Source organism: Equus caballus, chromosome 27 (genome assembly GCF_041296265.1).
Source record: "Equus caballus isolate H_3958 breed thoroughbred chromosome 27, TB-T2T, whole genome shotgun sequence".
Lineage (NCBI taxonomy): Eukaryota > Metazoa > Chordata > Mammalia > Perissodactyla > Equidae > Equus > Equus caballus.
The window spans coordinates 42,371,316-42,398,065 of NC_091710.1; the positions used below are offsets into that span (position 1 = coordinate 42,371,316).

The window sequence follows — 26,750 nt, forward strand, 5'->3', positions numbered from 1 at the left end:
TCTTGTCGCTCTCTCTGCTCTTTCCATCCTTGTCATTGTCACCGTCAGATCTAACCATCTGCGCTAGTCTCTTAAGGGGGCTTTGAAGCCGGCCTTCACCAGTCTGTGCCCCTGCCTGGATGGGCTCTTCCACCTGCACCCTCATCGTTCCTTTGGGATCATTCCTACTCATACCTACTTACCCTTCAGAGCTCAGCTTAAATGTTATTTCTTCAGAGAGAATCTCAATTCCAAAGTCTAGGGAGATTCTAGTGCTTTCACATATGATCTTTTATGGAATCTTCACAACAACCTTTGAAGTTGTATATTTTTCCAATTTTACAGAAGAGTACAAAAGACTGGAGTGATTAAATGATGCAAAATCATACAGGAATTTACAGTTAAATTTGCTCTTCCCTGTCTTTTATCTTCTTCAGTATCTTTCATTGTCATTAAATATTTTTTATTCATATGGGTGCATAGTCTTTTTTATGGTAGTATCGTTCTTTGTTTAACCAGCTTCTTATTGATAGCTGTTTCGGTGGTTTCCAATTTTTTTTTTTTTTTTGCTATGATGAACAACAGGATGATAAGTGGACGACATTGAAACTAAATGTGTCCTGAACTTTCTTGATTACTTCCTTAGAATAAATTCCCAGAAATAGAATTAGGGCAAAAGCAGTCACCCTTAAAAAAATGTGACAAAGGATTTGTAAGTCAGAAAAATAGTAATGGTACCTACTTCATAATGTTCTGAGGATCAGAGTTAATTTATGTCCACTCATTTAGCACAGTCCCTTTTACAGTTTAAGAACTCCTTAAATGTTAGTACTTATTCATTTATTTCAAAATCAGATTCTTACTGTGTAGTGTGGTTCTTCATCCTGTTGGGATATATTTTCAGAATCTGATGAAATCTTTGAAACCTCTTCCCAGAGATTCACTTCCTGTTTCCTCCCCTCCCCACCCCTATAGCAAAATGACCCATGTCATTTGTCACATCAACTACCTGAAATTCAGCATATGGACCCAAATTAAGAATTGCTATTAGGTTCCATTTTACAAGTGCTTTTTTCCCTTTATAAGTTGCAAGCATTTTTGTATGCTGTTAACTATTCTTCTAAAGGATGATTTTTCATGGCTGTATAATATTCATAACTATTTAACCAATCTCTTATTATTGACATTTAGGTTAACATTCTTATTCCTGGATCTTGGTATGTTTTGCAGATTTCCTTAGACTAAATTTCTAAATGCAGAATCACTGGGCCAAGAATGTGAATATAAGACTTTTGATTCTTATTGCCACATTGCCCCCTGAGAAATTCTACGGTTCATACTCCCACCATTAGTGGTGTATTAGTTTCCCCTCATTGTCTCCACCACCAAGTGTTATCATATTGGGTTTAACGTAATGTCCCATTCTTCAACTAGTTCTTTACCATTGATGTTATTGTGTCATTGTTAAACCCGTTGTTAAGACTATAATTAAAAATATTGTCTTAGAGCAGTGGCCCTCACCCTTTTACCGTTAGAATCACTAGCATAGCGAGCAGGGGCCTGGGACCCTTTTAAACATCCCTGTGCCTAGATCCTCCTCACGCCAATTAATCAGGATCTCGGGCAGTGCAGCCCAGGTATCAGTATTTTAATGTGGAACAAAGGTCGAGAGTCCCTGATTTAGAATTTAGGGTATTTGTTTTGTTTTTCTCCATAAAACAAGGAGTTAACTCTTGAAATAATTTGAAGAGTCAAGGTTAATTAAGGCCTTAACCTAAACTCAGTTAGATTCTAATTTATACGCCGGTGAGTGCCAGTGAGTTTGTCTTGTTTTACAATGGAATTTTGCTTTTCTTTGTCTTAGGTGATTTCAGAGACTATGGATATACTCTTCAGAGTAAGAGGAGGCCTCGATCTGGCTTTTCAGCTGGCTACTGCTAATGGTAGGTCTGCCAAAAAGCTCTCCTTTTTTATTATAAAATTGATGCTGAAATATACCAAGATCCTCTCCATTTTGCAAATGAAACAGATTGAGAGAGAAGATAATTAAACTAAGATCATATAGTTAGTGAGTTATATAAATTGGATTTAAACTTAGACTCTGTGTTCCAGCACCACCACTGGCCCATGAGGCTCCTCTGTGCAAATGAGAAAAAGATGTCCCCTTCCTTAAGAAACTTTACTGCCCTCTCGCAGAAAATTGTCACAATAAATGTAAATATCCGCAATGAGCACAAAGTAAATGACACATCCAGGTTTGTCCATTGCAGACTTGCAACTGTACGTAACCCTGAGGCTCCAGAGCCACTCTCTTGAATGTTACCTCGGTTTGGACTCTGTGGGAGAAAACGCAGCAGGGTTTGTGTAAAACAAATTCTAGGGCATCTTCCTGTTTCTGACTTGGGCTGCTGCCACAACTGAGGTAAAGAGTAGCAGAGGAGGGGTTGGCCTGGTGGCACAGTGGTTAAGTTTGTGCCTCTGCTTCAGTGGCCCAGGGGTCGTGGGTTCAGATCTTAGGCGCAGACCTACACACCGCTCGTCAAGCCTTGCTGTGGTCGCAATCCCACATGCAAAATGGAGGAAGATTGGCACAGATGTTAGCTCAGGGCCAATCTTCCTCACCAAAAACAAAACAAACAAACAAACAAGAATATCAGAGGAGGAAGATGTGGAGTTGTATTTGAGATTTGTTTCACTTGAGATGCCAGAGTATATCAAGTATATCAAGCACAAATTCCCAACAGGCATTTGGTAATTTTGAGTCTGAAACTGAGGGGAGGGTGGTCAGGATTGGAGAATTTTAATATCTCTGAAGGATGATAGTTAACACCTTGATAATAAATGAACTCAATCATGAAAAGTGCCAAAGTTCCTTGAAGGAAATCACCCGCTGGCCGTCGTTTACTGGCCCTGTGGAAATAGGAAGGGAGAGAATGCAGAATGTTCTTTCTGATCCATCCCTTCAGATTAAAATATTGTTCTCAATCTTGATCCACCTTCCAATCCGCACTCCCAGACCAATGAAAGTAAGTCTCTGGGACAGAGAGCCAGGCATCAGTAAGCTTTCTAGGTGATTCTACCGTGCCATCAAGATGAGAACCATTTTACAAGGACTACATCAAACTCATTTTCAGGCCTATCTTGTCAGTAAAGGGTGGGTGTTCCCTAATATGTTACTCACGTGGATAAAGCCTTACATTTCACAACTTAATAGAAATTGAAGATGTACTTTGCTATGAACTTAATGCACAGTGTAATGAATCCACTAATCGATAGATGTAATGGTGTGATATCAAATGTAAACTAGTACTGCAGATAGTTTTCACCTAATTAATACACTCGAGCTTGTCTTCTGACTTGATTGTATTCTTCCTCCTGTAACAAACTTCCCAACACTCAGTGAAGGGAATCATTAACAAGAAAATACAGAGAAACGAGGTGCTTAAGTGTAAAGACATCACAGTTTTTTAGATAAACTTTTCCTCATGGTCCTTCAGGGATAAACAGAAGGTAATCCAGGAATTATGTTTGTCTTTTGTAGTGCAGCTGAAAATCTTTAAATTCAGCTTTCTGAAATGTATCAAGATGTTCTAAAATCTGTTTTATTATAAGTAATCTTTTCTCTACCACAACCAAGGTATTTATTTTTCGAGACATCAATGTGATAGTTAAATAAGTATTTGAACCACAAGGTTAAATCAGTTTAGATTTAAGAGTATAAAGCTAGGACAAGTAGTTAAAGTCTTCTTCTTCAAATACATCTTCTTATGTAGTTTTGACTTTGGAACCATAAAAATGTTTTACATATTCAAAAATTCTGTTAAATTAAAAGGGAATCGCTGAAAATGAAGTCAGACAAATAGCAGGTTGATGACGTATCACACAGAAAAAGACCCCTGTGACTGTAGAACACAGAGCTGTAGTTGTATAGTCTTAGTGGGGTATAGTCCAAGGAGAAAAAGAACTACAGAGAAATTTATATTTCATTCTACAGTTTAATTGCTATAATTTAATACGGTATTTTGAAACTAAGTGGGATCCTCATACACTCCTGGTGGGAATGTAAAATAGTCCAGCTGCTTTGGAAAACAGTTTTTGGCAGTTCCTCGAAAAGTTAAACATAGAGTTACCCTGTGACCCAGCAATGCTGCTCCTAGGGGATCGGCTAAGAGAACTGAAAACATATGTCCACACAGTAATGTGCACAAATGTTCATAGCAGCATGTTCATGATAGCCAGTAAGTGGAAACAACCCAAATGTGTATCAACTTATGAATGGCTAAACAAAATGTGTTACATCCATACCATGGAATGTTATTCAGCCATAAAAAGGAATGAAGTACTGATTCATGCTGTGGATGAATTCATAACATGGATGAATCTTGAAATATTATGCTGAGTGAAAGAAGCCAGACACAAAAGGCCATATAATGTGTGACTGCATTTATATGAAGGGTCCAGAATAGCCGAATCTATTATGGAGACAAAAAGTAGATTAGTTATTGCCGTAGGTAGGTGTAGGGGAAATGGGGAGTAACCACTGATAGGTACAGGGTTTCTTTTGGGGTGGTGAAAATGTTCTAGAATTCATGATGATTGTAAAACCTTGTGAATATAATCAAAGCAGCTGAACTGTACATGTTAAAAATCTGACTTTTTTTTTTAAGATTGGCACCTGAGCTAACATCTGTTACCAATCTTTTTTTTACTTCTTCTTCTTCTCCCCAAAGCCCCCTAGTACATGGTTGTATATTCTACTTGTGAGTGCCTCTGGTTGTGCTATGTGGGATGCCACCTCAGCATGGCCTGATGAGCAGTGCCATGTCCATGTCCAGGATCCCAGCCAGTGAAACCCTGGGCCACCGAACCAGAGCGCATGAACTTAACCACTCAGCCACAGCTCAGCCCCAAAAATCTGAACTTTATAGTCTGTGAATTTTATCTCAATTTTTTAAAAAAAGAAAGGCAAAGAATTTTTTAGAATTATTGAATCTGGGAAATGGATATTTGGGAGTCAGTTTTACTCTGCTTTACTTTTGTGTGTGTGGAAGCATTCATGTAGAAAAGTTTAAAATTTTTATTATTAACTTCTATTTATATTCTTTTAATTTAGAAATTTTTATCAAGAAAGCGCTAAAACATGTGTTGAGTGACCTGTCAACCAAACTTTCCTCAAATGCACTTGTGTTCAGAATTTGCCACAGCTCAGTGTATATATGGCCTAACAGCGACGTCAACACCATCCCGGGAGAACTGACTGATAGCTCTGCCTGTAAGAACATACTGCGCTTTATTCAGTGAGTATGTTTCAAGATTGCTAGAAGTGTTTTTAGAATGTCATTTCATAGTGTATACATAGTTGTTTTATAGTATAAACATCTTTGTGTGTTAAAAATTTAGAGTTGAACAAGAAGAAGATACAAAACGAAAATTCATGAGGAAGAAAGACAAAAAGTTACCAGATCTGGTAAGCAGCTCACCTGTCTTCTTAGTGGGAAACATTGTAAATCCTTGAATTTGGAGTCAAGTGAGATCTTACAGATTATTCAGTCCAACTTTCTTTCCTTCTTTTTTTTTTTTTGGAAGAAAATTAGCCCTGAGCTAACATCCACCGTCAATCCTTCGCTTTTTGCTCAGGAAGATTGGCCCTGAGCTAACATCCATGCCCGTCTTCCTCTACTTTGTATGTGGGATGCCTGCCACAACATGGCTTGATAAGTGGTGTGTAGGTCCACACCTGGGATCCAAACCAGCAAACCCTGAGCCGCCGAAGTTGAGTGTGCGAACTTAACTGCTATGCCACCAGGCTGCCTCTTAACTTTCTTATTTTTTACAGATCAGATTATTGAGGTCCAGAAAGATCGAATGGCTTGCCAGAGGTTATATCTCTGTTTTACATAGATAACTTTTGTCCCATTATAATACATATCTTAAAAGGATTTTCTAGATGCTTTCTTTGCTCCCACAAAAATAAAACAGCTTCAGTACATTTACAGACTATTTAAAAATAAATAAAAAGAAATCAATCTCAAACATGACAGTGACGTATAGGCTGTGTGAGATATGAAATAAGAAATTATTTACTTTTCTTCGCACTGTTTTGATTCTGTTGAAATTTCTGAACCAATACTACTGAGTACCTGCCTGCCATGTGCCACAAACTTTGCCAGATACTGGAGATAAAAAATAGAGTTACTTTTGCAAGGCAGGAAGTTGTACAAAATTAGTACGACTGTGGTGATTTTCCAGGCTGGGAAAATAGGCTGGATGTGAGGGTGGAGAGATGGGCAGGGACCTCAGGAGAAGCCTCACTAAACCAGCAGCCACGGTACTAGAGAGGAGGGAAAGGATACAAGAGAGAGTCAGGGGATAAAGTGGAAGATGCTTGGAAACAACCGGATGTGGGTTGACCAGTTTCTTGCTTGGATAAAGATGGAAGATGGGAAGACATGAGGTCAGTTTTGGTCATACTATATTTGAGACACCAGTGAGGTAGCCACGTGAGCTGTGACATCTACAAATGTGGAGTGTACAAAAAAATCATGGGCTGCAGATAATAATTTGAGAATTACCAGTAGTTGGAGCCTGACATTTTGAGGAGGACAGCTCAGTTATTTTGTAGCGTGTCCCTCAGTGTGGGTCTGTTTCAGGCTTCCTCGTGATTGGATTCAGGTCGTGGGTCATTGGTAGGAACACCGCAGAGGAAGTGTCATGTCCTTCTCCACAGCACATCGTATTAGAGAGGCGCGTGCTGTCAGTCAGTTCCTCGTATTGGTGATGGTCACTTTTATCACTTACTTAAGGTGCTACCCACCAGTTTTGTCCACTGTGAGGGTACTATTTTTTCCCTCGTAATTACTAAGTATCTTGTGGGAAGATAGTTTGAGACAATGTGTATATTTCCTATTCCTCATCCAATTTTTACCCACCACTTCTAGCATCAATTGACGATGTTTGCCGCAATCAACATGAATCTGAAGGGTGCAAAGTGGCGACTTTTCTGAGTCTCTCCTCTCCTTCTACATGACTGTATTATGAGGAGGGGCTTTTCCTCTTTCCTGTGTATGTTTATTATCCGCATGGTAGCATGGGTTCTTACTTTATGCGATGATTTACAGTCTGTTATTATCGTTAGCTATTTTGGTGCTTACATTTTCCAAAGTTTGGCCAATAGAAAGTCCTTCAAGTGTGCTCCAGTGTCCTTTTGACACTGTATTTTTGAGTACTTCCTACTTTCTTCCAGGCACGTTATGGACTTTCCTATTCCTGCTCAGGAATCAGCCATTTCTCCACATCTATATGTACATACTATTCATATACACACACACACATATATAACACATATGTTCATATTTATCTGTGTAAACTATACCTACAATTCTGGGTGAGTCTCACACAATTCCTAACCTTTTCCCAGGGAGAAACCTGGCTTCCAGTATCCTCAGTATTTTGCTAAATTCATTCGGTATACAGGAGGTATTTTCAGAGTTGTTGTTCCATACCACTGTCAAAATCAAACCTCCTAATAGAGTTCCGTATTTGTTTATAGTTCTTGATGTCTTTAGACCAGGGGTATATAGTCATAATATATGGTTAAAGGTCCCTTTGGTGTGTGGTTATTGTATCTTGTTCATCTGATTTCTTTTTTTAATTTAAGTCTGTACAAAAGTAGAGAGAATAATATAATGAACCCTGGTGAACCTATACCAGCTTTAACGTTATCAATACATGGTCAGTCTGATTTCATCTTCACTCCCCACAACTCTCCACCTCTCTTCAGATTATTTTCAAGCGGAGAAGAATTTTTTTTAAATAAGATTTATGCTTTTAAACAATGTACCATAATATGGCTTTATATGGTCCTTAAAAAGTCCTTTTACTTACCTCTTATATTTAGCGTCCAGTGTGCTATAAGTTGACTATTACTGTTTATCTTTATAGCATCAAATAGTAAATATAGATCTTATGCTGGAAATGTCAACGTCTCTGGCAGCCGTAACCCCCATCATTGAAAGAGAAAGCGCAGGACACCACTATGTTAGTATGACTTTACCCGTCGATGCAGTTCTATCTGTTGCTCCAGAAGAAACGTGGGGAAAGTAAGTATTTTGTAATACTAGTGCCACATTTAAATGAGGACTCCTCCCCAACGTAATCACAGCCCATTTTTAAATATCGTACAGGCACATCCAGGGTTGTTGTTGTTGGTTTTACTAGGATTTACTCCTTGTTTATGTTAAACTAAGAGTCATCTAGAAATTAAGTGTTTGTTTGGAGGAAGTAGGGTAGTATGAAAAACCTATAGCGTTTTCTCCTAATGTACACAGAGGAAATATACAGTTTATTTAACTTTGCATAATTTAGACTTCCTTAAATAAACCTGGTCCAATCAAGTTGTTTTTATTACATTTGGGATATATCAAGTCTACACTTTGATTTCTCATACCCACTATAACTTTTGTTAATGCACTCGAATATTTCCCTCCACAGAGTTCGTAAACTTCTAGTTGATGCAATTCATAATCAACTAACTGATATGGAAAAGTGCATTTTGAAATATATGAAAGGAACATCTATTGTGGTCCCTGAACCATTGCACTTTTTATTACCAGGGGGAAAAAATCTTGTAACAATTTCATATCCATCAGGAATTCCAGATGGTCAGCTGCAGGCCTATAGAAAGGTAAAACGAATTTATTTACTCTTAGAACAAATAGGACTATCATTCGTTTCATATTTAATTATATATTTCTAATAATGTAAATTATTTTGTAATTTAATATAAAAGTATGGAAACACTATTTATTTTACATATTATGTAATTTCTGTTCTCATATAACTTCTTTTTTCAAGTATTACTAATGAAAAAGTATTATGCTAAACCATATGGAACATTTTAATTTCATATGCTCACAGTGATTAATATGTTCTCTGAAATTTTTCCATCATGAAATATAAAAATGAAAAGATGCTTACATGCCTAAAGCAGCTGATGAGTGTTAGCAATTCCTTTCCCCTTCCATTACCTCCAGATTTGTGAAAGAGACAAGTTTACAGTTAGGGAAGGAAAATTAGGATTTATGCTCATTCTAATTAGAATTTATAGTAATACTCCATCCCCCAACTCCCAGGGTTATTTGGGTTTTATTAGAGACATTTTTGAAGAAAACATGATTAGCATTCAAAGAAATGAGATTTATTGGCAAAATGACTGGTTTTGGAGTGCGTGCTTTTGACGTGTGGCCTTGCCTGGCAGCTGTCAGATTCTGCCCTGGGAGCATCTTCCTGGTCTCTGTCCCTGAGAAGAGGTGTAGTACTGTAACCCTCTGTACCTCTCTCCAAGTGCCAGACGAACTGATGTGCAGAGGCAGCAGCTGCAGAGCTGATGATCCCGTTCACACTGCTAGAATACATGGGAGATCCGAAAACAGATGTCAGACTTTTCGAAGTAACTGTTATGGATTTTCATATAATTGGGAATAGTTTGCATTTTAAACATGTATGTGCATTTTTATTTTGATGTCACATTGGCTGGTTTCATACCACCAATTTCTGCTCTGTAATTTAATCTTTACCCCTTATATTTGTTAAGTACTCTAAGCATGGTTTTTCAGAATACTTTGATATAGTTATATCATTAATTATAATTTACTCGCGGACAAGGCTGTTTCAAAACCAGTCTTTAGCCTGGATGTACTTTAACCGACTGTTATAATAAATAATTTTCAATTATCTCAGTTCTCTCACTCTAACAAATTATTTTCATTTTTCTATGTTGCCTTCCAGTTTCTATCCATATGCATAGATAAACAAAAATAAATCTTATTTGGTTTTAGTTGAATCTCATCCTCTTTGGCCTTAGTAAATTAAATCATAGGTGTGTTTGATAATTTTATCACCAATATATAGTTAATTTTCTGTGTTTTTTCTCTGTATTTTGAGTTTATTTATTGGCTAGGAATCTAAATCATTTAAATTTTGTCTCTTTTCTATTAATTCTCATTTCATTTAGGAGTTACATGATCTCTTCAATCTGCCTCATGACAGACCTTATTTCAGAAGGTCTAATGCTTATCACTTTCCAGACGAACCCTACAAAGATGGTTACATTAGAAACCCACATGTTTACCTCAATCCACCTAACATAGAGACTGGTATGGTGAGTTTAATAATTACTTATGGGAATCAACTGATCATTAATGTCATGACTTGTGTTTTGTTTGTACCCAGTGGAAGTTGTAAGGATTAATTCATAATGTCTGTCATCCCTAAAACATGACTTACCACCTGTTTCTTTTCATAATCATTGCTTAATGGAGCAGTAATTCACAATGGTCTCCAAAGGTTAAGAATAGAGAGAGTGTACCACATTGCTCTTACTAAATTACATTCCCTATTTTCTTTAAAGGCTTGTCCCATTTTTTTTCATTCTCAACCTGAGAAATCATGCTGATTAAGGGCATATTCTACCCAGAACACGCTGTAGCAGAAGTCTAACAAGGTACAACAGCATGTTTCCTGTGCAGCATGTAGCTAGTTGCCAGGGGTGGATCCTTGCTCAAGGTGGCTCCAGTAAGAGGGCTTGGTGGAGTGTGGGGAAGGGTCCCTTTAAGGATGCACGCAGGCTGGGAGGAAAGGGTCTCACGGGCATCCGAGAATAGGAAGACTTGGACAGCTCGGCCTCTTAGAACGAACAAACCCGCCCTGGGAGTGGCAGCTGCCTCAGTCTCAGGCCTGCACCGACTCCTCGATGGCACTGCTGCTGCTTCCTGTGTGTATGCTTTCGATCCTAACTGGCCTGTCCCTCTTCTGTCCTTTCTCAGCCTCACATCTTCTGTTTCCTCCTTGTTTCAGCTTGTCTGTAACTTTTCCTGCTCTTCCTCATAGCTGCCCATTGGATGCATCTCTCCAGCTTCATTCCCAGCTCCTCACTGCCTGATTCAATCCACACCTCTCAATTCAAATTCCCCAGAGAGGAAACGTGATTGTCCATCTTTTCATGGCATTTCTTGAGGACCTGCCAAGTCTCCAGGTGCTTTGTAAGGAGATTTTAAGAATTAGAAATGAGTATATGATATAGTCTACTCTGGAGGAGGTAGGAGCCCACTCTGGTTGCAGCCATCACAGTGCTTGCGGGACCCCAGTTCCATCTGCAAGAGCTGCGGGCACACCAGCTTCCCGTGTACAGGCCCTGGCTGGGCGCTCACCATCACATGGACGCCAATGAGTCTTTAGTCACCTTCTCAGTGATGTTAAATGGTATCGCTTAGTTTGCTTATATGGGAGGAAATCTTGAGAGATCTATTCCTGGTTAAAAATCTTGCTCTGTCACAGCCATAGAATCAGAATGGAAATAAAAAACTTAGAGTCTCTAACAAACAATGTAACTCTTGATGGTTTTCTAGTAGATTATTACATAAATGTTTTCTCTCCTAGACTCTATTTGGAACTCTTGTAGGGTAGCTCTTGTTTCTTATATTTGTTTTTAATTCTTAATAATTCCTTAAAAAGTGCCTGGACACTCAGAAGTAGTGAATACAGGTTGATTGATTTTTGACAATGAAATGGGTTCGTTATCTCTATTACAGAGATGGAAGAAGCATTTATGTATTTTTTAAATATTTGTAATATTTGATATGTACCTATAACATATATGTGAATTATAAAGCATAGTAAGGAAATGAGTACTGGAGAGCTCCCTACTCAGCGTAAGTAGAACAATACTGGTCTGCCTGTGTGTTCCTTCCTCATCCACTCTTGCCTCCCCCACACCCCAAGGGGAGCTGTTAGACTGAGTTTTATGTTCATCGTTCACTTCCTTTTCTTAATTGTTTCACCATATGTACATATATTCCCTCAACAATGTAGCTTTTAGTGTTGCTTGATTTTGAGTTTTATAAAAATGGTGTCATTCTGTATGTGGTCTTCAATAACTCACCTTTTCCCTCAATATTCTGTATTTAAGATTTATCCATGGTATTGTGTCTAACTGTAGTTATCTTTATTGCAGTATAATATGCCTTTGTATGATTTTTCCCAGGTATTTTGCCATTTAGACAGCCCTGCGATGAACATTCCTGTACATGTCTCTTGTTACATATGTGCAGCAATTGTCAGCCTTTTGCTAGATTTGCTTCATTTCTCCTCTCTTTTCCCCTTGAGCCATGTCAAAGAAAATTGCAGACATCATGCTATTTACACCCCTAAATACTTCAGCGCAAATCTCCAAACAGGAATAGATCTGCATTCATGGGATAAGCCTAGTTCAGTTATGAATCATTATTATTTTTTATTCTCTGCTGGATTTAGTTTGTTAATATTTTAAGATTTTTGCATATGTGTTCATGAATGATACTGGCTTATAATTTTCTTTTCTCATACTTTTCTTATTTTGTTTTTGTGTCAGTAGTAGGCTGGCTCATTGAAAGACTTGGGAGTATTCTCTCTTGTTTAAATTTCCTAGAGGAGTTTATATAAGATTGACATGATCTTTCCTTGATCATTTGTTACAACTCTCCTATGTAACAATCTGGGGTTAGCATTTTCTTTGTGGGAAGATTTTTAATAACAGATTTAATTTTGTTAATGGTTACAGGACTTTTTCATTTTAAGTTATATATTTACCTAGGTTTTAATCTCCACTGTAGTTGTAGAAATGTTTTCTTGTTCATTCTTCATATCATTTTTATAGCTCCCCCCCTTTTTTTTTAACTTTTGGCTTTGTTGACCCCTCTCTATTGTAGCTTTTGTATTCTACTTCATTAATTTTTACTTTTTTACTTTCTTTGACTTGTTTTTCTTCTAACTTCTTAAGTTGGATATACTTATGTTATTGTTAATCTTTTTTATTTTCTAATTTAAGGTTTTAAATTTCAAGCAAAGTGCTGCTTTCAGAGGTTTTAATTTGAAGTATTTTAGTTTTATTCACTTCTAAGTATCTTTACATTTCTATTATGATTTTTCTTTAATCCATGTGTTATTTAGAAGTATTTTTTAATGTCCAAATATATTAAAATTTATTCATTCATTCATTCATTCATATACATACTGATTTATGACTCTTTTGCCTACTGGTCAGAAACAATTTCTCTGTGATCCAGACTCTGAAATTTATTGAGACTTGTATTCGTTTCCTATGGATGCTACAACAAGCACAAAGTTGGTGGGCTTAAAACTACGAGAATGTATTCTCTCACGGTTCTGGAGGCCGCAGTCTGAAATCAGACCACTGGGCTGAAGTCAAGGTGTCGGCAGGGCCACGCCCCCTCCCAAGGCTCTTAGGGAGAGTCCCTTCCTTGCCTCTTCCAGCCTCTGGCGGCGCGTGTTCCTTGGCCTGTGTTCCTTGGCTCCTGTCTCTGCCTCCGCAAGGGCGTTGCCTTCTCTTCTGTCTCAAATTCCCCTCTCTTATCAGGATACTTGTGGTTGCATTCAGGGCCACCTGGAGAGTCCAGGAAAATTGTTCATCTTAAGATGCTTAATTGAATCACATCGGCAAAGACCCCTTTTTTCTTTTTTTTTTTTTGAACCATATAAGGTAACATCCACGGGTTCCAGGGTTTCGGATGTAGATAGCCTTTGGGGACCATTTTTCAGCCTACCACAATGGTCTAGTTATAAATTTTATATGTGTGCTTGACAAGAGTATATATTCTCTAATTGTTGCGTATTTGTTCATGACTCTTCTTACCTCATTTTTTAAAAATAATAATACCAGTTTGTCAAAAAAGATGTGTATACTCTTAACATTATACTACAGGAAAGAATGTGTATGATGTTGGCCCTTCTTTAAGGATCTTTAAGTAGCACACCTGGGCTGTAATCATGGCAGGTTTACAGAATTGCAGAAACATTTGTCATATGTCCCATTAAATGGACCCTTCGTTTGTTCATTCCTTTATTACTTCCTTCCTTCATTCATTCATTTATTCAGCAAACATTTATTGACTATTAATGTTAGCCGGCCCATTGTAAAAGCTTGCGCTCAGAAATAAATAAGACACAGTACATGCTACTGAGCACACATATTAGTGGGGGGCAGATATTTAAAAAGTAATAATAAGTAATGTGTAAGTAGTGTTAAGTGCTTTGAAAAATAAAAAAAATAATAAAGCAAGATAGAGAGTGACAGTCAGGGCAGGGGGTGGGTAGTCAGGGAGTATGCCATTCTTAGGGTGGATGGCCAGGGAAGGCCTCTGACATTTGAATAGAGACCCCAGGGAAGTGAGAGTGTTCCACGCAGAGAGAACCTAAGGCTCTGAGATCAGACCGCCCCTGGCACTTCTGAACCTAAAGCAGAGCGAGCAACAGCGGAAAGTGGTAGGAGATGAAGCTGGAGAGGAGGCCGGAAGGCAGGACTTGCCAGGCCTTATAGCCTTTGGTAAGGACTTCAAACATTTAATGAAATGCTAAGAGGGTATACTGTTCAGCTGTAGTTCTCTGAAGGCATTTTCATAAGGAACTAAATTAACGTTCTAGCTCTGAGAGCAGTTAACTTGACTTGAGTATATGTGTAGAATATGTGCCTCTATCTTAAGTGAATAACTTACTATATTCTTCTCTTTATACAGGTTTATGTGGTCCAGGGCATATACGGTTATCATCATTATATGCAGGATCGGATGGATGACAGTGGCTGGGGCTGTGCTTATCGATCTCTGCAGACTATCTGCTCTTGGTTCAGACACCAGGGCTACACCGAGAGATCCATTCCAACACACAGAGAAATTCAGCAGGTACAGAGCATGCCGTTTTAAATGATAAGCAATTGTACCTTTCATTAGCCCTTAATATACCTTTAATAATTATTACCTCATAGGTACAGACTTAGTTCTGTTTTGAAAGAAAAAATTATACTGGTAATCAGGGAAAAGGCCCTCAATGTAACTTTTAATGTTTGTCTTGCATATGGATTTTGTGGTATTTTTAAACACATACAGGCTCTAGTTGATGCGGGGGACAAACCAGCGACATTTGTCGGATCTCGGCAGTGGATCGGATCGATCGAGGTACAGCTGGTGCTGAACCAATTGATTGGGGTAACTTCAAAAATACTGTTTGTCAGGTAAGGACGCTTTAGGAAACTAGAGAAAGCATTTCAAAGCAAGTTTGTCATTTTATTAAAATAAGAGAAAAATGATTTATCTTTTCCCCACATTTGTTTTCACTCCTTCCTCTTCCTCCATGTTGCCTCACTGCTTTATAAATCTCATTTTTTTAATCCTAAATTTTTTTGGTTATTTTTTAGAAGACTTTTGGGTTTGTGAGTGAACTTTGTGATACATACTTGTGTGGCCTAGACCTAATTTTAGCCTAGAAGAGAAAAACTTGGAAGTATGTCAACTTTGAGTGGAGTTATAGAAAATCAAGCTTTTTATGCCCAAGTCTTTACAAAGTCTTGAAAGGAGAAAAGCAATTGTTGATCTATGACTGACCTTTTCATCTACCTCCTGCTCTTTTTATTTGTAAGATGTTAATAAGCTAATAATGTGTTTGAATAATATATTCATTTCATTTTTTCCAATAGCATTTAACCATGATTCCAACATCAAAATGTGAGCAAATATGAATTAGATTGATTTCTATGACCATAACTAGCTTGCTCCTTATTTATGAGCTTGTGTTTTAAATTCATTTTCTGTTACAACCACTCTGATAAATACAGTGACGTTATCTTTATGTGTCCAAATGCTTTAATACAGCTGATTTCACAATTGCAGTTTGGATTGGCTGTGGAGGTCAGTGCGAACAGATAAATGACAGATTAAGTAGTGAAGCATATGGTGACTAAAAAGTGAAAGTTCTGGCACATTAAACATTATTTGTACATTCCTTACTAAGCAAGAGCTAAGGTTTAGCACCATGTGGCACCTCCATTCTAAAAAAATATCTCCCTTCATCCTTCATCTATCCATCTTTCCTTCTCTTCTCAAAAGTATAAATTGCACAGGACATTGAAAATTCCCCAGAGATAATGCGTTGTACTTGAAAACATTTTGCAGTTTTCACACTGGCTTCATGGACATCGTCTTTTACTGCTGGAATCTTTGTTATGTAGACGGGCGGGTATTGGTGCCAACTGAAAGGAGGAACTATGGACCCCGAGTCTGATGGCCAGCAGACAAGAGCCCAGGACTTAACACTCATTCTTCTGACAATCAGCCCACCCAGCAGAGCCCCTGGGCATCAGGGTGGCCACTTTCAGTCTCATGTTAGAGATCCACGGCCTCCTTTGTGCAGTTCCAGAAGCGGAGACCACAGGTCTTCGTGCTTCTTTCCTGGCACGTTTAGCGACCTTCAGTATTTACAGGGTTGTGTTGCTTTAAATTGCCCTCTCAGTCAGTTCCCTACCACTTAATTTGATTTAAATTTATACTGTGTTTTTTTCAATAACCAAACAAGGTAGAAAACATTGGTTCCCAAGCTCATTATTTGACCCTATTGTTAGAAATAGTCCTTCTGATAGAAAATGGTTTCTTTCCAGCCAAGGCTCTGAAATGGCCTCTCAAGGGCGGGAGCTGGCCAACCATTTCCAGAGCGAAGGGACCCCAGTGATGATCGGTAAGAGCTTGGGCCGTCCTGGGTTCTCTGGGTGGAGTGGAGGGCATGTAGACTTGTCGTTAATGTAAATGCTTAATGTCACATAAAATCAGTCATTTTTAAATATTTTAGAACTAGCTTTTATACCATTCATATGACCTCTGGATATTTATTTTAAAATTTCCAAGGCAGGAAGAAAATTACAAAAAAAAGATTATAGTAACCAGAAGTAAAGGCTAAGAAGAGAAATAACTGTTCGAATATTTAAAGAGTTGAGAGCAGTAAGGAAAAGAGGCGACAATCACTCAACTGAGCATCATAAGTCATGTCTCTGTCCCTAACTTGGCCAGCTGTGTGACATCATGCAAACTGCTTAACCTCTCTGGGCTTTATTTGTAAAATAAGAGGATTGGATTAACTGCTCTAGATATTAACTAATCTAAAGATTCTCGATTCTGTGAGGAATGAGACTTGTCCTCTGATGACAGAAGGCAAGCTGAGACTGGAGTGTAAGGCAGGCAGGCAGGCAGATTTCAGCAGGATATCTGAAGGAACGAAGGAGGGGGTGCACTGTGCCCCTGGAGGCACGCAGAGCAGAGTGCCACAGCACAGTGATGGTACCCTGCAGGGAGGAGTTTAGACCCCCTGTGGCCCTTTCTACATCCAGATTAGGTCATTCCATGGATAGGGCAGTGGAATATAGACCTCATATGGTCATAGATAGGATTGTATCTTTTCTATCTTAAAGATGTAATTTTATCTTTTCAGAGTATATTTGATATTGTTTGTGGTCTTTTACAATGTAGGCTAGTCACTTTTAATGCTGTGTTAGATCAGTCAATAGGAAAGTAGTCTTGTGAAATTGAAATTGAACGGGAAGTTGACGTTACTATGTGCCCTCTCATATTTGGTACTTCCTTTCTGTAGGAGGAGGAGTTTTGGCCCACACGATACTAGGAGTTGCGTGGAATGAGATTACAGGGCAGATAAAGTTTCTGATTTTAGATCCGCATTATACAGGCGCTGAAGATTTGCAAGTTATCTTGGAAAAGGTAAGTGTCTGTTTAACATGAATTTAGATACAAGGCAAAGAGCCCAGAACCAAAGGATAGCCAACTGGCTGTTAACAGAAAGACAGATTAGAAACCGAGGCGGGGATCCTCACTCCCAGGAGGTATTCTAAGGCTGGGATGAGGACTCTCTCTGGGTAGGGAGGAAAAGAGGGAACGGAAGACTTCCTCAGTTATTGAACTTAACAGTGGAACACAAAGGAATCTATTCCTTTCGAGATTTTACAGCTTTGCACAAACAAATGTATGGAGGTTTACCAATGCCTTGAAATGGGAGAGAGGAATATATAACCCTTTATAATTTTAGAATGAACCAAAAAGAGCTGTGCAGTATGCTGGACATTATGGAGGCTAGACCACTTTTAATTTGTTTACATAGAACTTAATCTCATTCTATAAAGGATTTGAATTTGAGACATTTGTTATGCTTATAATGTCAGCTAAAGGAGGTATAAATTAAATCATAATTATTAGTCATAATGACAACATATCCTGTTACCCACTATCTTTCATTTTTATCATTTTATTACTTACGTCAATATCAGTACCAATAAAAAGGTTTCTCTGAACTTTGAAGTTATGGTTTAATTAGGTCACTTTTTTAAAAGCAGCATTCCTGGGGAATTGGCTGGTTTAACGCTGACATTCATTGGTGAGATGTTTTCACAGGTTGAAAAGAATGTAACTACGTTAGGTTACTAAAGTCCTAAGGATGAGATGTTTTAGGACGTAAAGTACTTGAATGTGTGTGTAGCGGCACTCTTACAGCCCCAGGTTAGTAAAGTCTTTTGCTAATGATAAGAGTATCTGTGAATACGAACAGGTTATAAAGGTGTTCTTAAAATTTCAGGTGTTTTTCTCCCTGCTTTTCTCTTTCAAGGCATTTGGACTTTTTACTCTATGAAACGTTTTTGGCTGGCACCTGTTATCTTATTGAAAATAGGAGCAATATTTACTCTCTTTCTGTAGCAAAGTGCTCATTCAGTCAGCATTCACTAAGTGCCTGATATGTGCCATCCACTGTCCTAAGCACTAGGGTGTTAAAAAAGGTCTTGAAGGAGCTGTCAGTCTAGTGTAGGACAGAGAAGGAGAGTGTGGAAAGGACCCCAAGAAAAAATATGGCAGCTAAGGTGGAATTTACAAGGCTGATCCTGTAGGGGGACCACTGAGAGCCAGGGAAAGGAAAGCCAGGCACTATGGGAGTTTTCACAATACTAGAGCTGGTGAAGAGGTGTGGCTGGAGGGGTGGGCAGGAGCTAACTCCAGAAGGGTCGTCATCTGAGCCAGGCACAGAAGCAAGCCTTAATTATTTTAATTAGAGGCAAGATAGAGATAATAAAATTCTTTCTTTCTGGCTTGCTTGTGGGACTTTGCACTAGATGGAATTATCTAGAGGGGGTTTTCTGGAGCAGTTAGCTAGAGTAAGGCATAGTTCCGGGTGACTTTCTCTGAGAACTGCGCTCTCCTTTGCTAGTTATATTTCTGTAGAACTTTGCAACTGCACAAAGCCCTTTGCTCTATGAGCACACATAAGAAACCATGAAGCCAAGGCCTGGCCATCAGTAGGACTGTTGACCCTCACTTGACTCAAGAATCTAGGGTGCTGACTTAGCCCACCAGGGCTGCTGTAACAGAGTACCATATGCTGAGTGGCTACACAACAGAAATTCCCCTCTCACACAGTCCTGGAGGCTGGGAAATCCAGGATCCACGGCCTGGGTCCCAGAGGGCAGTCTTTTTCACTTCTTCACACGGTGGAAGGGATGAAGGAGCTTTCTGGGGCCTCTTTAATGAGGACACTAATCCCATTCACGAGGGCTCCACCCTCACAACCTTGTCACCTCCCAAAGGCCCCAGCCCCAAATACCATGACATTGGGGACCAGGCTTCAACATACGAATTTTGGAGGGACACAAACATTCAGTCTGTGGCAGGGGCCATGGAGAGTTCTGCCTCCGCCTGGCCTCTCTTCACCTCCGTGGGGAGGTCCCAGGCACTCACCTCAAAGGCAGGCAGCGTGGCCCCCATCTACTGCCATCAGTCTCTGGCTTTGGTGCCCTCTCTACCCACTTCTCTTAAAAACAATTGAGTCTAGTTACCTGGAGAAGGCCTACCCGTGTGAAAGGATCACACAGAGATTAAAAGAGAGATAATATAAGCCTTTTTTTCTATTTAAGAAAACAGATTTTAGAATATTAAATTTATTAGAGAAAGTTTTGCTGAAAAAATTAGATACTAAAAAGCAGCTTATTTATCTATAGAGACAGGTCTCAAAGACCATAAACCAAACTTAAGGGTGGTTACCTGGGGGCGGGGGAGTAGGACTGGTGCAGGATTTATTTTATGTTTTACTTCCATCCCCTTTGAATTTTTACAATGTGTATCTTATTTTTGCAATTAGAAAAAGGAAAATGAAAAAATGAAAGAGCATCTCTTCTCAACCCTCCCACCTCCACAGTGAAAACAGCCAACACACTATCTTCTGTAGGGACTGGGAACTCTGACTCGAGGTCCCTGCCAGAATCCCCAGCAGTTTCTTCCCAGTTAGCTAGGGCCAGGAAGAAGGCCACTCGGTGGTATTTCCAGAGTCCTGGCCAGCCTCCTCACAGGTATTTCACAAAGAGAGCATTTCACTTCAGAACGATGTCACACACCCGAGTCGCTGGCTGGGCCTTGAAAAGAAATCAATGGCCCTACAAGAAATGTGATAAATTTTTATATTCACATAAGATTTTATTTGAAAGTAATTTTGTGCTGGGGAAAAGGGTTACTACTGATATGAGGAATGGAAAAGGGAATGATTCCAGGCTGAGGAAAATCAAGGGCATAGATTGCAACACAAGGGGCAGTGCTCCAGTTTCTTACTGCCCTGTTTCCTCGTAGCTAAGACGCCACTGCACAGTGCGTTTTACGGCTGTGGACTAAGAGAAACAGACAGCCAGTTAAACTCTCACATGCCCTCGGCTGCTGGAACTGTAAAGCTGTACATCTTAGAATCAATAAAATGTGGTATTTGGGGGAACAATTACCATAAGGAAGCTTTCTCTTTTTTATAATTTCTATAATTAAATACTATAGAATTAAAATTTTTTAAAATTCTCTCTGAAATGGACCCAAATAAGATACTTTTCTATGCTTTATAGGAATTCAAATCTTTGAATTATATGGGTATGTAGAGTCTTATTTCAAGATCCTGCTGACAGAGCAGGATTGTAAAATGTCACAATTTTGATCACGTAGTCCTGTAACTTTGCTTTCCCTTTTCCCAATCTAGGGCTGGTGTGGATGGAAGGGCCCAGACTTTTGGAACAAGGATGCTTACTATAACTTATGTCTTCCCCAGCGACCAAATATTATTTAAAATATCTTGGACTCAGAGACTGTAATAAAGTTGTATTATAAATTTGTTAATAAAGAAAAAGTTTAATTTCAAATTAATTCCTGAGTCTAGTTTGATGGTTTAAACTACGATATGTTTTCAAAGATTGTAAATACTGCACAAAGAATTCTTTAGATATTCCTTTAATAATTTAAAAGACAAAGTATGCACAGCCAAAATATTATAGGCATGTAAATACATGTATTGTGAAATGTGATCTTCACTTAGAAGAAAGTTTTCCTCCTTCTTAGAAGGACACACGTTAGTGAGCCAAAAGTCCTAGCTTGTAGCTGAGCAGCAGACCTGCATCAAGGGAGGGCCTTCTTCTGACCTCTTCATAACCAACATGACATCTGTTAAAAAACACAGTAACATTAAAAACTGTTTAAAAAAGTTTTCTCCCCACCCTTCCACCATGCAGGATAATTTTTGGTTTCTAGAATCTAGTAGAAGTCACTGTAACCACTGTTAAAATGTGTGAATGAAAATGGAAAGAGAGACTAGAAATAAGACTGCCAATATTTAAATGAAACAATGAATTCTGTACTAAGTAAAGAGATCCTGGAAGGAGGAAGAAAAAAGAAACCATGAGTTACTTACCAACACTTCCTTTTCCCATTCGTATTTTCTACACTTCCAAAACTTCGTTTCTGTCTGAGCACTGGAACACAATGATCTCTACTGGACTGTTCGTTTGATTTGACTGTCTGCATACATTTAATTGTTGTAAGAAATTTGGCACATTCTGGAAATCCACATGACCAAGCGAGATCTTCAGCTGTTTGCCCATTCTTATTACATAGGCTGAATTAAAGGAAAAAAGTAAGTTAAATAAAAACTGACAATTGTTTAGCCTTTTTTTTTTTATTATCTTCCTAACAAAGGAGCTTTGGCCTCATACAAATGTTGGTTTCACAATAGAAGAGGCAAAGGAAGCACAGAGAAATTCCATTCTTGCTCACTAGTGTATCCTCAGTGGCTAGCACAGAGTCCAGCAGAGTGGACATTCCATTTTGGAAGGAATGAAAGAGTATTCTGTGTTCAATACAACGAATAAGCACCCAAAGGAAGTCAATGAGAACTTTTATAGGATGGATTTCCTAAACCAAAACTAAGATGCAGTACTGCCATGACAGATGAACACAACTGCACCTCTGGACTGCTGAGGATCCATTTTTTACTTATTCAGATTCAATAGTATCAGATATCATTAACAACCTAAGTTAACATTTAAATGATAACTAAATTATCAATTAGGTAAGCATCATTTTTAAAAGTACATGTAATTAAGCTTCAGGACTCTGATTAGTTTAATCCAAGAAAATATAAAATTTGAAGTTAGCGATTTTATACTTACTCGATTTGAGCATCACTGGCTACAAGCAGACTAAGGCATTCCAGGCTTCCAACCTTTGCTGCCTTGTGTAGGGGAGCTTCTCCAAACACATCCTTAGAGAGAAGACAGCACATTTTAGTCTAATCCCAAAACTCCTGATTGTGGAAGTTGGTGGGTGAAGTCTCATTACTAGGGAGGAAGCTACATGAGGAAGCCAGTTAGAACTGTGTTGTACTGGACTGAATTTGTCAATTCAGGTTTTTGTCAGAAAGTTCACTTGGTGTTCTATTAAACACGAAGGTTTCATTAACAAAAACATGTACAGCACAGCCACATATATTAAAATTTAAGTGAATAAAAGCAAAATAGGGTTCTATAGAGGTAAAAAAATTTACAATTTATAATTTACCATACTTTAATATCCAAGGGAAGACGCAGACTACCAAAAGCAAGTTCTGTAGGTAACTATAACGGTTGTACGCATGCCTCACAAATATTGTTTCAGTTGCTACACTGAGACTTTTAATTTGGTAATGTAGCAGTTGTTCCTTCTGAAATAAACTGCAGCCCTGAGTATGCTGTCCAGTTTAGTAGCCAGTAGCCGTACCTAAGGCTAACGAGCACCTGAAATGTCTGAATCAAAAGGTGCTATAAATGTAAAACACACAGCAGACTGAGTAGACATACGGAAAGAAAACGCAGAACATCCATCAGTAATGTTTTATATTGATTACACACTGAAATGATATTTTGGATAAACTGGGTTAAATTATAAAATTAATTTCACGTTTTGTTTTACTTCATTAACGTGGCCACTAGAAAATTTTTAATTACATCCGTGTCTCGCATTATATTTCTATTGCACACCGCTGCCGTAGACATGTTTCTAACAACTGAAACAACTGACTCTTTGGGCGTCTCGGAGACGTCTGTGCGGCTTTGGGGTGGAGGGGAGCCCAGCACACAGCAACAATCAGTTACCTAGTTACCTGTTGGTTGAGGTCAGCGCCCGCTTGCAGTTGCCAGAGAAGAAAGCAAGCGAGACCGCCCCCGGCGGCCAAGTGGACAGGCGACTGCTCGCAGGGATCCGGGGGCGCGTTGACCGAGGCCCCGGCCTCCAGCAGATGCCTCAGACTATCCACCTGCGGGAGGAGAACAGCTCCAGCATCCCTCTCGCCTCCGTCCGATCCTCCACCCTCCCGCAGTTGAAAATCGCTCCCCACTCCAAAACCTTCCACCTCCGAAGCAGCCTGATTCGGCGGCGCCCAGGGGTCAGTCCCCCTCTCTAGGGTTCCCGAGCAGACAAACACCTGGAAGCTTAAGCCTGCGGGACAAAAGGGGCCCGAGTCTCACCTCCGGGTTGCAATCCAGCAACTGCATTTCCCGCCTGAAGCAGAGGACAGGCTTCCTCGGGCGTGCAGGGCGGCGCCCGCTCGCTGCAGACCGGCAGGTAAGAGTGCACCAGCTGCCCAAGTGGGTAAGAATTTAAAGATCGCCCGGCGCAGCGGGCCCGCCCTCGCCGCCGCGCCCCAGCCGCCTAACCCCCAGCGGCCCGGCCTCTCCCCGCCCCGCGGCCGCCGCACGTACACAAACAAGCAGCACGTGCACCCGGGGACCCGGCGAGGCGGGCGGGGAGAGGCGGCGCGGGCCCGCCAGCCGATTGGCCAGCCGGGGAGGCGCCGGGCCCGCCCACCTCGGGGCGGGGCCCCAGTGCGCGTGCGCCGGGGAGGGCGGGGACCGCGGGGGTTGTGCGGCCGCCATAGGGCGCGCTGCGTTTGGCACGTCGCGCCCCGCCGTGCCCAGCCCTTTTGTCCCCACGGAGACGCGGGAGTCGCGGGCGAAGGTTCTGGTTTCTGCTAGCACGCACGTCACCAGGAAACGAGGGAGCCCTCCCGCACCGTCCCCTGTGGAAGCCGCCCCGCCCCCGCCCCCGCCCCCGGCTACGGAGGAAGGAGCGAGAATCCTTTAGGGTCGCCCCGGGCTCGGCCCCTTTCGGGAGAGAGCGGGAGCTGGGGGCGGGGGTGGGAGCGGGGGCGGGGGTGGGGGCGGGGAGTGGGAACCGAGGGGCTAGCTTTTACCGCGGTGCCGGCCACACCGACCCCCGAAATTAAAGAATGTCTCTAAGCAGCCTCTTCCGAGGTTAAAATGCTGCCGTGCCCACATCGGGAGTCCTGTAAAGTCACCCAGCTGTGGTCACGTGTCCCCTTCTGGAGAGGAGTAGAGCACTCCCGGGTTTGTCGCCTCGGGAAGCGTCGAGCGTCCCAGCTGTCAATCTTGAGCTCGCTGAGCCTGGGGGGCGCAGGGGACGGGGACACGTGGGCTCGCCCTCGCCTCTGGCGTGGAGGAAGGACCCCAGCCCGGCACGTCTGCCACCTCCGGGCTCCTCCGGCTGACTGCACCTCCGAGCTGCGCGGGGGACCGGCAGGGCGTGGGGCGAGGGTCCGGGCGTCTCTCCGGTGTAGCTGGAGTGCTTCCTTTCTCTGAAACTTTAGAATCAGGCTTCCTGACTTCAGATCGTAGCCGTTGACCGCATATATAATCTCTCGACTGTCTTTTCCTAAACACTTTTTCAAATTAGCTAAAAAGTAAAGCTCCGGCCATACGTCTTTTCCCCTAAAATCTTCAGTGGTTCTCCTTCTATCTAAGGATACCCTTGAGAGCAGACTGAAAAAGATATGTTTATTATTATGCTTTTAGAGGACAAGTTTATTGTGCTTGTGTTGTGTTTTTTATATTTAAACTATTCACAATACCTTTTTGATATTTAAAGAATGTCAGACGTACGGGAGAACACGTGTCCATATTGCCAAGTTCCCTTTTGTCATGTTTATCAATAGGTAAGCACTCCCTTTTAAAGCATAGAATTAAGCTTCAGGTTTGCACAGAGGTTCATTTTCAGGAACTCCTAACTAATACGGGTATTATCAGAGAAGGAACATTTGTATTGCAGTTAACATATGCGATGGGATACTTGTGTGATGAATGTGTCTCCATATTACATCCTTTTTTCTTTAAAACAAAATTCTCTTCAGCATGAAGTCTGGTAATTATTGTTGACTTTGTTACATGTGGAAATTTCCCAAGGAACAGGAATTTTGGGAGAAGTTGTTAAAGCTCTTCTCCCTTTAATCACTGCACACCGTGTTTCCAAAAAATTCTGTATGTCTCAGCTAGGTATCTGGTTTACTTTTAAAGTAACGGGCCTAAAAGCCTTCTAAAAACTGAGGAAAGCTGAGGGAGGGCAAAAGTACACAGAATAAATACATTTGGGGGACAGTGGCTTACTGGCAAGTAACAAGTTTTTACTGAACATGTAACAAGATCAGTTTTCCAAAGAGGAAGATGGTCTGAGATGCGCGTTCCACAGCCCCTCTTCTAAGCAGTGCTAATTCTACTTACGGTTACGTTGCTGGTAGAAGTGTTTCCAGGAGGACGCCTTTCAGAATAAGCATTTAAAAACAAAAGTTGGATGATGACTAAGTGACTAAAATGAAAGATGGTATGGACTGAGTCTTGAAGGGTAAGAGTTTGCTGGTTAGTCCAGGAAGGGAAGAGTATTTCTAGGAAGTGTAAGGTAGCTCCCAGTGTTGAGAGCACTGTGTGTTTCAGTCTGGTTGCAGTACTGATACATATACGGCGATGGGAAATAAAGTTAAAGACAAAGATTTACAAATGAGAAATTATGTGAAATAACCATTAACGTCTATTCCAATTTATTATAAATTGACATTAATTGAGCACTTACTATTTCCCAAGATTAATACAGATAGGTATTTTTATCTTCTCCATTTTACCGGAAACTGAGGCTCTGAGAGGTTCAGTAACTTGTCTGAGGTCATAGTCTTAAAGGGTGGAGCTGGAACTCAGGCAACTTGACTCCAGAACCTGCATTCCTATCACATCTATTTTAAAGAATTCTGGTCATCTTTGGTAGTTTCAAAGCTACTAAGATTGGCTTCTTTAAAGCAAGATAAATTCCTTAGAGAAAGTTATTACAATCCATAGAAAAACAGCTTTCATTTAACGATGACCGTTAATGTAGCCTTGTTTCTAGATGTGAATCTTCCACAGTGCTTAGCCCAGTGCCTTCGACTTGAGGAGTTCCTCTTGAATAAATGAATGAATATGTGCCAATCGGTGAAAATTATTAAATAAAAGTATTTGGTGGAACCAATAGAGAGGCTAATTGCATCTATTTCCCATTTGCCTTTATTGACCATAAAGATGACTGGAAAACATTCTCCAAATGCATAGCATTGAAAGGAGGAGTAATTGGGAATACCTACTAATCCCCATTTATCACTATTATAGGACACTTAATTAAATTTTATACATTTAGTAATCCCATAGAAAACTCTGGCTCGAAAGCAAGTGAAGGAATATAAAGTAAAACTAGAAATCTCAAAAGTTGGCTTGGTTTCACGTATATTACATAAATCTCTTGAGAACA

General features: G+C 40.2%; 3 protein-coding genes across 11 annotated transcripts in view; 2 read left to right on the forward strand and 1 right to left on the reverse strand.

Moving 5' to 3' along the window:
- The window catches only part of UFSP2 (UFM1 specific peptidase 2), a 22,023-nt gene extending 1,000 nt beyond the window's left edge, over positions 1–21,023 (forward strand). For all 3 annotated transcript variants that reach the window (XM_005606383.4, XM_070253163.1, XM_070253164.1), the window contains 11 exons: positions 1,844–1,922; positions 5,093–5,276; positions 5,380–5,446; positions 7,921–8,078; positions 8,470–8,662; positions 9,992–10,138; positions 14,547–14,711; positions 14,916–15,040; positions 16,460–16,536; positions 17,443–17,567; positions 20,860–21,023. In XM_005606383.4, the coding sequence (XP_005606440.3) occupies positions 1,844–1,922; positions 5,093–5,276; positions 5,380–5,446; positions 7,921–8,078; positions 8,470–8,662; positions 9,992–10,138; positions 14,547–14,711; positions 14,916–15,040; positions 16,460–16,536; positions 17,443–17,567; positions 20,860–20,946 (1,407 nt within the window). In that variant the 3' untranslated portion in view covers positions 20,947–21,023. The remainder of the gene's footprint in view (positions 1–1,843; positions 1,923–5,092; positions 5,277–5,379; positions 5,447–7,920; positions 8,079–8,469; positions 8,663–9,991; positions 10,139–14,546; positions 14,712–14,915; positions 15,041–16,459; positions 16,537–17,442; positions 17,568–20,859) is intronic.
- Positions 21,024–21,091: 68 nt separating this feature from the next.
- Positions 21,092–23,887, reverse strand: ANKRD37 (ankyrin repeat domain 37). Its single transcript, XM_023630946.2, has 5 exons — positions 23,654–23,887; positions 23,290–23,442; positions 22,322–22,413; positions 21,565–21,768; positions 21,092–21,317 (listed from the first exon to the last, which is right to left on the reverse strand). Coding segments are annotated over exons 1-5 (477 nt in total). The 5' UTR covers positions 23,681–23,887; the 3' UTR covers positions 21,092–21,316.
- The window catches only part of LRP2BP (LRP2 binding protein), a 42,007-nt gene continuing 38,581 nt past the window's right edge, over positions 23,325–26,750 (forward strand). For 3 of the 7 annotated variants that reach the window (XR_011433311.1, XR_011433310.1, XM_070253167.1), the window contains exon 1: positions 23,330–23,750. The gene's annotated coding sequence lies outside the window, so the exon portion shown is untranslated. Of the gene's footprint in view, positions 23,751–26,750 lie in introns of all 7 variants that reach the window. The other 4 variants (XR_011433312.1, XM_070253166.1, XM_070253169.1 and 1 more) reach the window with 3 other exon arrangements.